This window comes from Macrobrachium rosenbergii, chromosome 6 (assembly GCF_040412425.1).
Source record: "Macrobrachium rosenbergii isolate ZJJX-2024 chromosome 6, ASM4041242v1, whole genome shotgun sequence".
NCBI lineage: Eukaryota > Metazoa > Arthropoda > Malacostraca > Decapoda > Palaemonidae > Macrobrachium > Macrobrachium rosenbergii.
Genome location: NC_089746.1, coordinates 29,219,012 through 29,234,011, shown reverse-complemented (window position 1 = coordinate 29,234,011; position 15,000 = coordinate 29,219,012). Strand labels below are relative to the sequence as shown.

At 35.0% G+C, this 15,000-nt stretch overlaps 1 protein-coding gene across 1 annotated transcript in view; it reads left to right on the top strand.

Annotated features, from left to right (window-relative positions):
• Nucleotides 1-121: 121 nt before the first annotated feature.
• The window catches only part of cathD (cathepsin D), a 14,903-nt gene continuing 24 nt past the window's right edge, over nucleotides 122-15,000 (top strand). Inside the window, exons 1-10 of the mRNA XM_067105392.1 lie at nucleotides 122-205; nucleotides 690-1,089; nucleotides 5,253-5,379; nucleotides 6,226-6,349; nucleotides 6,569-6,687; nucleotides 7,971-8,170; nucleotides 9,669-9,791; nucleotides 10,025-10,142; nucleotides 10,780-10,908; nucleotides 13,687-15,000. The exon at nucleotides 13,687-15,000 is cut by the window's right edge and continues 24 nt beyond it. Coding sequence (XP_066961493.1) covers nucleotides 911-1,089; nucleotides 5,253-5,379; nucleotides 6,226-6,349; nucleotides 6,569-6,687; nucleotides 7,971-8,170; nucleotides 9,669-9,791; nucleotides 10,025-10,142; nucleotides 10,780-10,908; nucleotides 13,687-13,848 — 1,281 coding nt within the window. The 5' untranslated portion in view covers nucleotides 122-205; nucleotides 690-910 and the 3' untranslated portion in view covers nucleotides 13,849-15,000. The remainder of the gene's footprint in view (nucleotides 206-689; nucleotides 1,090-5,252; nucleotides 5,380-6,225; nucleotides 6,350-6,568; nucleotides 6,688-7,970; nucleotides 8,171-9,668; nucleotides 9,792-10,024; nucleotides 10,143-10,779; nucleotides 10,909-13,686) is intronic.

Sequence of the window (15,000 nt, the reverse complement as noted above, 5' to 3'; positions counted from 1 at the left end):
TATGTGTATGAAAATTAGTGCCCCCATGAAATTTTTCTGGATCCGCTAGTGATAGTGGGAGGAAGATATGAGGCTAGTCACAGAACAGGATGTGTGCAAATGATCTGGAAGCCAAAGTGGCAATGTGTAATGGGACTGAACTGTAGAGCCAACTCTACTTCGTGGAAGAAAAGTGCGGATGTTGAATATGAATGAAAGGAAAAAGGTTGAAGCTATTACAATGAACCGTTTGCATAGTACTGTATATGCAGCACATGAAGAATTGGGAATATATTGAGGTGGTAAAATAAGTTGAGTGGGTGAAAGGATGAATCAGAATCTTTTAAGATGCTGTGCCAATGTGAAAAGAATGCAGGATAAATTTGTAAAAATACAAAATTTTGAAGTTTTGGTTTTAAGAGTGAGGAGATGGAGACAAAGTGCTAGATGAATGGCGTGAAAGAGGAAGTGGATAGGCAACGCCTTAAACGGTGTTTGCGTACGAGAGCTCGATGTTTTGCTGATGGGCCTACTAAACGTGAATGAGGTGGCCAATGTGGAAGCTTTCAGTATCGGGATTTCATTCACGATTTAACAATTAAATTAAGACAGTGGCAGTGTAGTTTAAGTATGCGTATGGTGCATATTACTGAAATGGAAAAGTGGCTGGCAATAAGTAAAATAGATTATCTGTTTTTATGGTGCATTAGTGGTTAAATAGATAATAAGTCTTTACTTATAGTCCATGTTATGCTCGATATAGGGACCTTACAAACGGTAGGCCTGGTAACCCGACAACAATGTGGCCAGGCGCAATACAGGGCCCTCAGTAGGGAATATTTCAGTTATTGAGAACAATCGCTCCACGGAAATGCTTGATATGGGGCCTAGCCTTTGTTGACACACTACGCTTCGTCAGGGGCATCATCACATGACCCGGAGCAGCCAACACCTGACGCTGACAGCTTCTCTACATGCACACTGCACAGTCGAGACTTCATTCTTCTTCTCGCTATATCGTTGGTCTCTGTTTCTTTGTACTCTGGTGCTGAGGATGAAGGTGTTGATTTTACTGGCCCTGGTGGCTCTTGCCACTTCGGAATTTCACAGGTAAGTTGAGAGTGATTTGTTAAAGTTAACGGGATCCTATTGAGATTGAATCGTGGTTTATATTTAAACTAGTGCCCCCTTTTTTCAATGGAAACGTGATCTCGTTGGTAGCTCGATCGATTCAAGTGTAATTTGTAGTTCGGAGAAACATTTCTTTCATGTTTTCAATCTTGTAACAGCAGTTTGGTTAATTAACTTGACAAATTCCGGCTTCCTCTTGGTCCTACCGGCAAGCATAGCTGTTTCATCAGTGCCCACAATAGGCCTACCTTGGCTTGGTAGGCAGCTTAGCCTATTAGAGCCCGTTGGTGGAACGTAAACCAAACTCCTCCCATTGTTTTTTTTTTTTTTTGTAGCATTTCTAGGCAGTACCGAACGTTAAAGTTAACGGGATCCTATTGAGATTGAATTGTGGTTTATATTTAAACTAGTGGCTCCTTTTTTTTTTAATGGAAACGTGATCTCGTTGGTAACTCGATCGATTCTAGTGTAATTTGTAGTTAGGAGGAACATTTCTTTCATGTTTTAAACCTTGTAACAGCAGTTTGGCCAATTAACAAATTCCGGCTTCCTTTTGGCCCTACCGGCAAGCATAGCTGTTTCCCATTGTTATTTTTTTTATAGCATTTCTAGGCAGTACCCAACGTTGTAGTCTTGGTTAGGCAACTGTTCTGTGTAAATATTTGGTATTATTTTACTTATGGACATTAATTGCTTTCAACATAAAATATAGGTTTTTCTGTTGTATTATGATGTGATTTGAATGATTTTGAGGTTTATTTCCATAGTTTTGCCGTGATATAGCTATACATAATTAGAAAATTACACTTGTCATTCTGACAAGTCGTAAAACTGTAATTAATTATGTATACAGTATATCATTTGACAAGTCGTAATTTTATTAAGGATAAGTGTTCATTTGCGATGGAAATAAACCTCAAAATCATTCAAATCACATCATAATACAACAGAAAAACCTATATTTTATGTTGAAAGCAATTAATGTCCATAAGTAAAATAATACCAAATATTTCTGTAGAATGCAGGCAACTTGTCTTATATTATATTGGTAGGCGTATGCCAGTGGGTGGCAAATTTGTTTGCTGAACATATGAAACATATTTCCTTACTACCTATTTTGTGTTGTTAGTATATTTTGGCAAATATTTAATGGTTAACCCGGTAACATTTGTAGTCCCCTTACTTCTTAACGTACATCGGACACTTAAGATGACTACAGTGGTCAAGTTGTTGAGTGGGTGAGGAAAACAAATTTAGAGGCAATAAGCACCGCAGAAGCAAACCAAATATTTATGCTGTATGTCATAGAAGTAAAGTATTATTTTCCCAAAACATGCAACAATGGTACTGATGCATCCTAACTCAAATTAGTCTAACCTAAAGTGTTAGAGCTTACTGAATTATGTGGTGTTTTAAACATGGCTGACCAACTGCCTGCATGTGACACACTCATCACCATCACATTGCCACTTTTGTATATCTTTTGGCAAATTTTGCTGGACCCCAGTAAGATTATATCTTAGACATAAAAGGAATTTCATGGATAACATCTATAAATGTTACATGAAGAAAGCATAGAGGTATGCAGTAGACTTGAACCTTCACTGAAAAAAAAAAAAAAAAGCTGTGCTGGTATCAAAGTTATGTGAGTGAAATGTGGAGGATTCTGAAATATGCACTAACCAAAAGATTATTAATCCTGTTTTTATTGGCTTTAGAAGTTAACAAAACAGTAATGTAAGATGCGGGACCATTAGTTTAAGAAAACAATGGAAATTATACTGCTTATCTGCTACACAAGAAAGAAATTTTCAAGATCAAAGAGGTACAGTAATATTTTACAGAGATCATTTGGACCTGGTAATTAGCCAAGTCAGTTAGGCTAGACAAACAGGGATTTTACATAACATGATACAGAGATGGGATATGACATAATTTAATGGTTTTCATACTCAGAAAATATTTTATTACTCATTCTCACAAACGTGCGTTAGTGAGAATATATTGATATAATTCACATTAAAATGTTTGTTTACAAATTTTGTTTTATATATATATATATATATATAAAATATATTTATTATATATATTCTATAATATATATATATATATATAAGAAAATATTTTATAATTCATTTAAAATGTTTGTTTACAAATTTTGTTTTAATATATTGATATAATTCACATTAAAATGTTTGTTTACAAATTTTATTTTATATATATATATATATATATATATATATATATATATATATACATATACACACACATAAATAAAGATAAAATCCACGAAGGAAACGGAAAAACTGGAGTGCTGCGAGGCCTTTCGACACTAGTCCTTTACTTAGCAGACTGAAGGAATATAAAAGTATGTTTACAAAGAAAGCTCATATAAATGACAGAAGGGGATTATAAAGGAAACATATGTACCTGGAATCCAACACAATTGAAGAATTAGTACAACTGCCAAAACAGGATTAAATACTTAAGAGGTTTTTACAAAGGATTAAGATTAACCGTTCAGGAGCAGGGACAGGACAATTAAAAGAATTATACAGGTTGGTGACTGACCACCTAAAAATTTTTAGTACAACACAATTATTTTTTTTTTTGTGGATTTTATCTTTATTTATATATTCATCACGTTCCATATTTTCGTGATTCAGTTATACATATATACACATATATATATATTCAATAAGGAGTATTTTAATAATAGTAGTATATATACAGTAGTTGACAGCTCAGATTTTTTTTGACATAACATTGTTTACCATTAGCCAATAACTACCGCTCTCTCAAATGTTTTTATTATTTAACCAGTACTTTAATATGATTGCATTTATATTTTTATGCTAGAGGGTATTACTTTTGTACACTTTTAGTTTGTTTTACCATCAAAGAATTAGAGTGTTCGATTACAGTACTTGGGTTATATTACCATAGATTAGGTTAGGATGCATCATTATGAGTACATCAGTGTTGATTATGGTAAACAGTTAATAAGCTTTTCCTTTCAATTTGCTCTGCTTCAGAGGTGCTGAATGAAGGTTTTTCATGTGTATTTTCATGGGTTTTTAGTAAGTGGGTTACACAAACTCAAACCTTTGGATTGGTGACAAACATCAGTATCAGATTCATTCAAAATAAATGTAATTAAGGCAGCAAGATAAATCTACTTTATCAAAATCAGATTCTGAAAAATGGTCGAGCTTTGAAGTAGCCATTGAGAAGGGAAAGAATGAAAAATTTTAAGATATACATAGGAAAAGGAAATTAATGTCATAGTTTGGATTATTATAGTAGAAATTAAGGGTACTGATTATATATCATGAAAGAAGAGGAGATTAATTAATTATAGTGAATCTTGGTAAGGAATATTAGTTTACAACCTTTAAGATAGACCAAGTACTCTAATTCAAAACTTCTTTAAGTGAAGAATAGAACATGAGCTCAATGACTGAGCCTAATAATATTTTCAGTAGAAATTAATTTTTTTTTTTAATTCAAGGTCAAGAAGGATTAACAGGTACAGCACTGCTCTTTTAGAAAGAGAATAGAAAAATAAAAAAAAATTTGGGTTGTGCAGAAGGTTCAGAAATAAGTTGGCTTTACAAACTAACCTTAAATTTAGTTCACCATACTCTCTCTCTTTTCGAAAGTAGTTGTTCTTGTAAGTTGAGCATGGTAATCTTTGGTAATATGTAATTCAACCACTTTAAGAAGGGTGTAGGTTAAAAAGTTTTTAAGGAAAGTCTGATGGTGGGCTTGGGAACCACAGTATTTTAAAATGCAGATCCACTGGCATATCTTTCACCATTGTGTTCATAAAACATTGCTCCATTACTTTTCAATGAAGAATCTGAGGCCTGTTTAGATACTAGATAATCACCTCTTCCCTGGTGAGGTGCATTATTAGGGTTTGATTGTCTGAATTGCCACTTCAGTTCTTATCTTTTAGGATATAAATGTAAGGAGTGTGCACATGACCAAACACCCTAGGAACTCTCTCTCTCTCTCTTGAATCCTGGACTTGGTGTATTAAAGTTTTCCTCTATCCTTTTATAGTTCTACATGTACTTTACTGGTTTATTTTGTAATTATATAAAAAATGAATTTGTTTTTCTCATGCCTACTTACAGAATTCCATTGCGAAAATTTAAATCTGCCAGGCAGAGTTTGAGAGAAGTAGACACCTCCATAAAACTTACACGCCGCCGATGGGGAAATGGAGGTCCTATGCCGGAGCCTCTGTCAAATTACATGGATGTAAGTATGTTATGAAAGTGTTTTGATGTTCTAAAGCATAAGTGGCAGACGTGTATAATGAGATCTTGAGATTGATAATGTACTAGTAGACAAAAAAGTGAGAAGAATTGAAAATGTAAATTTATTTCACAGTATTACTGGTGTCTTCATGGGTTTGGCTTTCATATTTGATATTTACACTATTTGGATCATATGTAAAACTATAAAAGAATAAGTTTTTGTAGGTATTTTTATTTAATCTTTGTAACATCAGAACATTTGTTTTATGTAGACATAAATTTCATTTATTAGAGAAATAGGTTGCTATATGAAGGAATTTTATAGGAATCTGTTGTATTTTGCTTGTGGTTCTTATATTTATGTTGATAATTTTTAAGTCTGAGTATTTGGGTTCATTTAGAGAAATTGTTTTGTATAGTGTAAAAGTGGCTAGGAAAGAAAAATTTGCATAATAATTGGTGACATTATATTAATTTCTGTTAAATTGTCTTCTGGTGATGATATGGTTACAGGACATTAAAACACTGCTGTACAGTAATGGAAATTTGTACATGCCCTTAACTTTTCTTCATTGCTAAGGATGTTTTATTATTATTGGTAGTCTCTAAAACTGTGAAACATTGCTTTAATTGGGAAAAACTAGATACTGTACAGTAATAATATACAAAAATTACTATGTTTGTGGGTTAGGTATTTGAGTTGCATTATCTGCATTTACAGGCTTTACTGTAACATGGATTGCCCACTTGTATAACTAAATATTATCATTTAGACAAGTTAAAAGGACACTTGGCTAGTGAGCTGTTTTGCTTTATGCAGATATTAATTATCATATTGGCATTTTAGGCACAGTACTATGGACCGATCAGCATTGGCACTCCTCCTCAGTCCTTTAGAGTTGTATTTGACACTGGCTCATCCAATCTCTGGGTTCCTTCCAAGCAGTGCCACTTTACCAATATTGCTTGCTGTAAGTAAAGGAGTATTTACTTACCTATTTTGTATACAAATATGAAATTTGCTGATGGAATTTATCTAATTTTTCTATTTATTAAGATTTTTAGATCACAGTGGTAACCTTTTTGAATTTTAAGATACTGCAGAAATTTCTGCTGTGCCGTACATTGGATTTACCAGATAAAAAGTACTGTAGTAATGTATGGTAATCTCATCTCGTATCGATTTTCAGTAATTCACAATAAGTACGATTCACGTAAGTCATCAACATACAAGAAGAATGGGACTGAATTTGCTATCCAGTATGGATCAGGGTCACTCTCAGGTTACTTGTCCACAGACACAGTTAGTGTAAGTATGCCCAGAAATTATAGTGTTAATTTACATTAATTTTGTTTAGAGTGCCCAGTTTGATTCAGGAGGTAGAATTATAAACTATTTATGGCAGTGTACATTAATTTTGTTTAGCTTTCTGTTTGATTCAGTAGGTAGAATTATTAACTAAGGTTAGATACCATTTTTATATTATTAGGGATTCTTCTTAATGCATTTTCAGTTCTGCGATGCTCCCATTTGCAGGTTGCTTTATGTGGAGTGAATGTAATAAGTCGAATCCCTTGTGAATTGGAACTTAAAGTATTTTTATTTAATTTTATGAGGTGGTGAATTCATTGTCAGAGAGTTGTCTGCATACTGTGCTGTGTAGGAGAGTGAGTTTTGTTTAATACATCCCAAAAAAGAGAGCTCAGATCATTCTAATTTGTATTTATTCAGTTTTAAGATCATGACATTTATGAAGAGTTGAGAACAGCAATTTTCTCTAGACATTTTATCATGAAATTTGATGTTTTGAGGTATTTCTCAATTGGCAATATGAATGTTACTTTATTATTGGCAAAGTTTTAAATCCTTCAAAGCTTTGTAAACTAAAATTTCCTTGATTAAAAGAGGTGTAAGGTCACTCTTAAATGCCTGTGAACTGTTCCATCAGATTTTCTTTCCCCCTTTGTATGAGCCCATTTAAGGTGATTTGCAGTTTTCTGTGGTTTATAATACTTTGAATATTCTGGTTGAAATTGGATGCAGTAAACATGCAAACCTACCGCTGCAAAATATTCTAAGTGTGTAAACATGCAGACCCGCCGCTGCAAAATATTCTAAGTGTGTTATGAAGTATTTGACTACATCTCATTCCTGTAGGTCCATCATATTGACGTCAATCTTGCCCTAGTTCTGACTATTACTTAGTATTGGGTGACACAACCATCTCCCTAACTTTTTTTTCATATTCCAAGTTCCTCATTGGACGGGTTGGTATCGTTCTCGGCTAGCACTCTGCTGGGCCCGCGTTCGATTCTCCGACCGGCCAATGAAGAATTAGAGAAATTTATTTCTGGTGTTAAAAATTCATTTCTTGTTATAATGTGGTTCTGATTCCAAAGTAAGCTGTAGGTCCCGTTGGTTGGTAACCAATTGGTTCTTAGCCACATAAAATAAATTTAATCCTTCGGGCCAGCCCTAGGAGAGCTGTTAATCAGCTCAGTGGTCTGGTTAAACTAAGGTATATGTTTTTTTCATATTCCTAATTTGTCTGATGAAACCACAAATAATTTAATTGACACTTTTGATTGCAGGTTGGTTCAGTAGTTGTGAAAGACCAGACATTTGCAGAAGCTTTAAGTGAACCAGGAATGGCTTTTGTTGCAGCGAAGTTTGATGGTATTCTTGGTATGGCCTATGACAGAATTGCAGTTGATGGAGTTACTCCTGTTTTCTACAATATGGTTAGCCAAAAGCTTGTGCCAGCTCCAGTCTTCAGCTTCTATCTTAATAGGTAATTGAACTTTAATATGCACTGAATGTATGGTTCCCGTCACAACTTTAAAAAATGATGTGGCTAATGCTGTTATATTGTGCAGTATTTATTTCAGTTATTTTCAGTGGGAAGAGGAGCACTAACACTAACTTTTAGCTCAAAATATATCACTATACTTAATGTTTTCTTTGTTATATTCAGGTTCATGCTTAGACTATTTTTTATTCTTTTTACCATTAATTATTATACTGACTTCCATAAAGCCCACATGAACTATATCTGCATTGCATATGTGAACTGATAAATGCAAACAGTCGCATTGTGTAAATGCAACTCGTTCAGAGTTCTATAACGGAACAGGCACTTTATGAATGACCTCTGAGGGATGTCTAATCACTAATATGGTAGCCAATTGAACACTTCCCCGATGTGGATCTGTTGCCATGAACTGATGTTGTAGCCTGTTTATTCCATGTTGGCACTATACACTGCAATGTTTATTGAACATTTCATTTTTTAGATAATCTTTGGTGCTGGAATATACTTAGTAAAGAATTTAAAGATACAGAATTTTGCCATGTACTGTGAAAATAGTGGTGAGGATTGAACAATACTCCAGATTTTTTTATGCCATTTCCACTTGTACTGTCTTTCTTATTTCTGCTATGATGGAGAATTTTTAATAGTTCTCTCAGTAATTAGCAGTTGAAAAGTACCTAATGTACATGTAATAAGGGGAATTTAGATGAGGTTGACCTTATTTTGATATTTGTATAATGTTTACATATATCTAAATATTTTTTGTTGACAGTAAGAAAGATTGCTACTTGGTTACTATTTGTGTTCTATTGTAAGAATAGGTTACAGTACTGGTTGGCACCTCATTTATCATCCACATATGCCTCTCTGTATGATCATATTGATACTATCAGTCTAATTATGTCAGTGGTTTCACATTCTTGGAAGAGTAGGATACTGCTTTACAACTGTACAAAAATTGATGTTGCGCTACCCCATATTAATTCTCTTTTAGCTTATTGAGGATTAATCTGTGTACAGTGATCCTGGCAGTTCCATAAACTAAGTATCTTAGTTTGGTATAGCTAATTCCACACTTACAACCTGACTAGTTGACATGTGTGCTAATTCATTTAAGTTGATTTGCATTTTTATTTCATCAAGAATTTGAATTAAATAAGCAAAATTTGATTCTCTGCATAATAACATTTATTGCTTATGTAGTGCTTTCTCACTTGTTCATTACCTTTTCTATTGTGCAATGAAGGTAAATTAAAAAAATTTATAAACGTATATTTTTTATGGTGTTCAGCTTTGTGTGGAATTAAAGCAGCAAACAGGTCATAAGTTGGGAGGTTTCAGTATATTATAAAGCTTTACAAGATCTCTAATTGCATGAATTTCTATGAAGCGCTATACATTGTCTCCATTTGTCTATTTTTTACCTGAAACTGAAGTAGAAGTATTTTGTACTCTACATATTTTTTTTTTATTACAGAGATCCTAGTGCTCCTGAGGGTGGTGAGTTAATTCTTGGAGGTTCTGACCCAAAATACTATAAGGGAGACTTTACTTACCTACCAGTTGATCGTCAGGGCTATTGGCAGTTCAAAATGGACGGGTAACTCTTTTGATTATTTTGTGGATTAGTTAATAAGAGGATCAGTGTGGTTTCATCTTTTTTTTTTCTACTGCTTCACTTTGAAAGTTGTTGGGGCCCTATAAAAGTTAGTGAAAAAGGAAAGCCTGGAAAATATTGAACTTCCAGTTTCATCATTGTGATGGCAGAAATTTGAATTTATAATTCATTAGAGTACCTAAATATTATTCTCTGCATTAACTTTTTTATTTTAGAGTGCAAATAGATGGAGCTGATGTTCCTGTCTGTACGGGTGGTTGTGAAGCTATTGCTGATACTGGCACCTCACTCATTGCTGCCCCTTCAGAGGAAGCTCGTCTTATCAACAAGAAGGTAAAAGATCTAATAATTGATCTCTTCATTCTGTATTTCTTATTAACTTCTGTTACTTCTTTCTAATGAACGCAATTTTGTTTGGAAGCTTGAATTTCAAGTCAGTGGCCCTGTTTCATATGATTAAGGTTCATCTTCTGAATAAAAGTAATTAATAATAGTATTTGTTGATATTTTGTGACCAGATGTTTGCAAAATGATGGATATAAAATTCACAGCACTTAAATTATTACTGATACAGGTCTTATGACTATCCCAAGGAGAATTGTTACTGTTAAATATTACTTATATACTCCTCTGGACCATCCCAAGGAGAGGTAAAACTTTTATTGAATTCATAATGATAATACCCATTCATCTTTTAGAGCCCATTTTACCAGATCATGCTAATTGAAAAAAGGTCAGTTTGTTACATGGGAGTCAGGATGTGAACATACATTTTTACATTTATTAATGGTAATGGACACGCTTTTACTCATTATAAAGGAGAAGTCAGTGAGAATCTAGGTGTGATTAAATTACAGAACTTAAATATGAATTGTGTTTCTTTATATACTTGAAAGTATCTGTTGTTTATAGGAGTGATGTTCTTGGAAAGTATATTATTAATTAAAATGTCAAAAATGTTCATTTTCAGATTGGTGCTAAGCCTATTGTTGGTGGAGAGTGGATGGTTGACTGTGGTCTTATTCCCAATCTTCCTACTATTTCATTTGTATTGAATGGGAAGCCATTTACCCTGGAAGGCAAAGACTACATTCTCAGGGTATGTTAGATCTGATGCCTTATTTTATTAATAATTTGACATAATTATTATGTAGTGTAAACATCTGAAGAAAAATCACATTTCACATAACACCAAATTCAGTCAAAATTTCAAATTTGTTTTTGCATACAGGAAGGTAGACAAATTAATTTGGAAGGTAAAATTCAAATTTGTAGGCAGAATCTTTTCTACAGCAAAAGAAAATCCAAAAATATTAATTATTAAATTAATGAAAAGTACCATAAGGCCTTTAAAAGATAGATGACAATAACAGTAGTTTAGATGCAGGTATGGCTGATATATGTTTAATATTGTACTTTCTAGTGTGTTCACCAAGGAAGATACCTTTATTTCATAATACTCCAGTGGAATTCCAGGGAAATGAATCATAAGGACAAAAAGTAACAGTGGAAATGGTAAAAATGAGTATAAGAGAAGTTGAGTCAAAAGAAGGCCCAGGTCTAGTTGAATTCTGACTAAAGGGTATCTTGTGACATTGCCTCTGCACAACACCCATGAGACAAAGAAAACCCGTGGAGGATTGAAAAATGTGAAATTTTGCTTGAATAATAAAGGTTATAAGGAAGACTAGGAAACTAAAAGCTTGATTTCAGTTCCTGGGAAGTTATTGTAGTTTATCATAGGAGATAACATTGAGACAATGAATCAGGCTAATTTTAGGCAGCCATCATGGATTTGTTCCAACATGAAAATACAAACCCTGTTTTTATGTTGTTATACTTCTGGCATAGCCATGGTCAGTTGAAGCTTGAAAACAAGGTTTCAGATTTGGCGGGGTTGTGGGTAACCACCCTTGCACACGATAGTCATAGTTAATTTCTCTTTGACACTTTGTGTATACTGTGCATATTACTAGCACTCTCATTATGGCTTTGTTTGAGGGTGTTTTTTCTTATTTGAATGGCTTGTGTGTGGGGCTTTCCAGCTCTTTGTGTTTGTGGTTTGCAATTTAGCATGGACAAGTTAAATTCACCTTCTTTGTTTGTGTTCAACATGCAGATGCTAAGATTGTTTGGTATGCCTGACTTTTTTGGAATGTGTTTCATGGTCTCCTTCACAGTGATAGAGATATGGTTTGATAAGTAAGAAAGAAAACAGGATATCATCAGTGTCTTCAGAGGGTAGTACATTGCCAGTATCTCCTCTTTCAGTTCCAGTGCCAACTCCAGCCAAAAACCTCTCCACCAGCTGCAGTTTTTACCTATCCTCCCTCCTGTGCAAGGAAGGAGGCAGAATGTTCGGCACAGCTGAAGGCAGGGGATTCCTCCATTGCAATATCACTGATTCTTTTTCCCCAGTACCTGGTGCCCTGATGAAACAATGGGATCACAGGAGTAGTTGTTGAACTTGGGGGCCAAGTTTGGTATCCAAGGTGGGGAAGTGGAAACGACAGTCACACTCACGTGCAAAAGAGAGCTTGTTTGTTGTCCTTGTTCTCCTTACCATCATTCTTCTCAGATTCCATGTCTTCCATCTCCTGGGATCATAGGAGAAGAAGGCACAATAGACCCCACTCTGCCACTTTAAGAAAATAGGCAATACCAGAAACTGGACTAGGGAGCTGGTATTAATGGGGGATATGGGTGATGCAAAGAGTGTCATCCAGTGACATAGCAACCAGGCCTGGGTCGTTGCATTCACCATTTCTTTCATAGGAATTCTGTTGCACAAGATCACCCTCACTCTTTTCTCAAGAAGAAATGTGACCTTGACTCTACTTGCGGTAGCTCTTTGTCAGTGTTGCATAGATTAAGTCTGCATTGCTATTTTGGGTTGTTATCCTGGGTCTGAGGACATTTCTGCAATCCACTAACAGTCAAATGGTATTTTTTGTACTGTAATCCCCTGGATAGTATTGCCTTGCTCTGCTCAATGGGTATGGAGAGGGTGAAGCTTGGTGCTTTCCCAGGTCACTTCTTGTTGCTTTACCACCCATTACACTGCTCAGTGCTTCACCAGTCTGCTCACTGCTTGGTGATACATCAATCTGTGCACAGCCAGGCACCGGTTAGCACATGATAGTGCATCCCTCTACTTGCTGTGCTCAGACTGGGCCAGCCTGATTGGTTCTGCTCTTTCGGCAGAGCACAGTGACAGAAGGGGCAATTGCATGTTGTCCTCTTTTTAGCGCTCTGATCAGGATTGCTCCCATGAGCAAAAGAGAGGTTGGGATACAGTCAGTAGAGATGTTAGGCAGTTCAGGTAGTCTGTTGCTGGTGAAGCCAATGTCGGGGGAACTACAGAGACACTTCCACAAAGGGATAGAGCTTATCTGTGAGAGGGATAGGCTTGGTGGAGCTTCTAGAGTAGCCAACTGCTAGTCAATTTCATCTGTGGAACATGCTCTAGGAGTGAGTCCAGAACCTGCCCCCATACAAGTGTTTGCCTTGTTTCTGCTAGCAAGAGTTCTAAAATTGGTAGAGAACTGATCTGTGGCTAGGAGAACTCCCTAGCATCTGGGAGGTCAGCCAAACTGCTGCCCCCTCCTCTGCCTCTTAGAGGCAGTTGGGACCTCCCCCTTACAAATGGACCTGTTGGCCTTTGGCTTAACAAGTAATCTTTGGAGCAACTCATAGCAGAAGGGGCATCCCCTTCTGCTCTGGAATTTTCTCCCTTCCCTTTTGGGTTTTCTCTCCTAGTTGGTTAACTTCTGCAAGTTTATGTAGCTCCAATTTTCAACCCAAATTAATCTTTTATATACTGTATGTAGATTTGTCTAATCAAAGTTGCTAATTGTGTACATAATTTTTCTTTCAGGTGAGTCAGTTTGGAAAGACAACTTGCCTCTCTGGATTCATTGGACTTGATGTACCTCCACCCATGGGCCCCATGTGGATTCTGGGTGATGTCTTCATTGGTCGATTCTACACTGAGTTTGACATGGAAAACAACAGGGTTGGCTTTGCCACTGCTGCCTAGAAAGGGGCAAAGCAAAACCACTCTAGGTTTGTTGCTTTGTTCATCTTTACTTCAGAAATTAAAGTTTATCATCCCCTATTTTTTTTTTTTTTACCAGAAATGGAAACCAGTTTTGACTTTGGATCTTCAAGATACATTTAGTGGTTGGTTGTGAATGGAAAATATCAGAATTTTGATAAATTTATATTTTTGTGAACTATAATTAATGATTTTCCTAAAATGGCAATTTTTGGAATTTTGTCAGAATATGAAATCTTTGTCTTGCTTAAATTCTAGTCCTTCTTTATATTCTTAACTTTAAATGATAACCGAGGAGATATTTTTTTTAAACAAACATTTTAAGGAATCTCATTTTCAAGATTGATGTAAGGAATGCCAAATGTTTGGAGTTAAAAGATCTTATATTAAAGCTGTAGTGATTGGAGGAACAGTTATTTTGTCATGTAATTACATGTCTCAGTTATGAGTTTGTTTGAATACATGAGGAATGGTCAGGTTTAAACATGAAAAGAAGTAGATACTGATGGTATTTTTTTTTCTTTCTTTTTTATTAGATATCGTACCTGTGATAAAGTACAGTGTACTTGTGATATGCTAAGAGAATTTGAACAACTCTTGTTAGTGTGTGCAGTGTCTAACAGAGCTTTAGGCTTGGGGTGATATTCAGATACCTGGCATTGTTTCTGTTAGTTGCCACTTTCTGGCGTAAAGGGTATTTTCATAGTTTGTGTAGGAATGCAAGTGCATTTGTTTTTCAATAATAAGGTAAGAATACTTGAGAGCTTGTTACCTATATTGTAGTTACTATTAAACAATTTTTAGGAAGATAGCCCACTTGGGTACTGCATAATCAGTGTGTGTACAGGGATCAAGTAACTTAAGTTCAGTATTATTTTTCAGTTAATATAATTGCTTGTTTTCAGGACTTAAAAAGCAGGTTATTAGTATTTATGTGATTATTTTTGTAGATAAATTGTCAAGTTTTAATATACAGTCAGCAAGTACTGGACAGTATATGAATGTACAACTGAATGTAATGTCACTGCTCTTTTGAATATGTCAGAAATTAATCTATATGTTAATAGCATATGTTTTCTGTGATTTAAATTTGAATCTTTCAAAAAGTGAATATTCAGTGTGTTAATAATGATA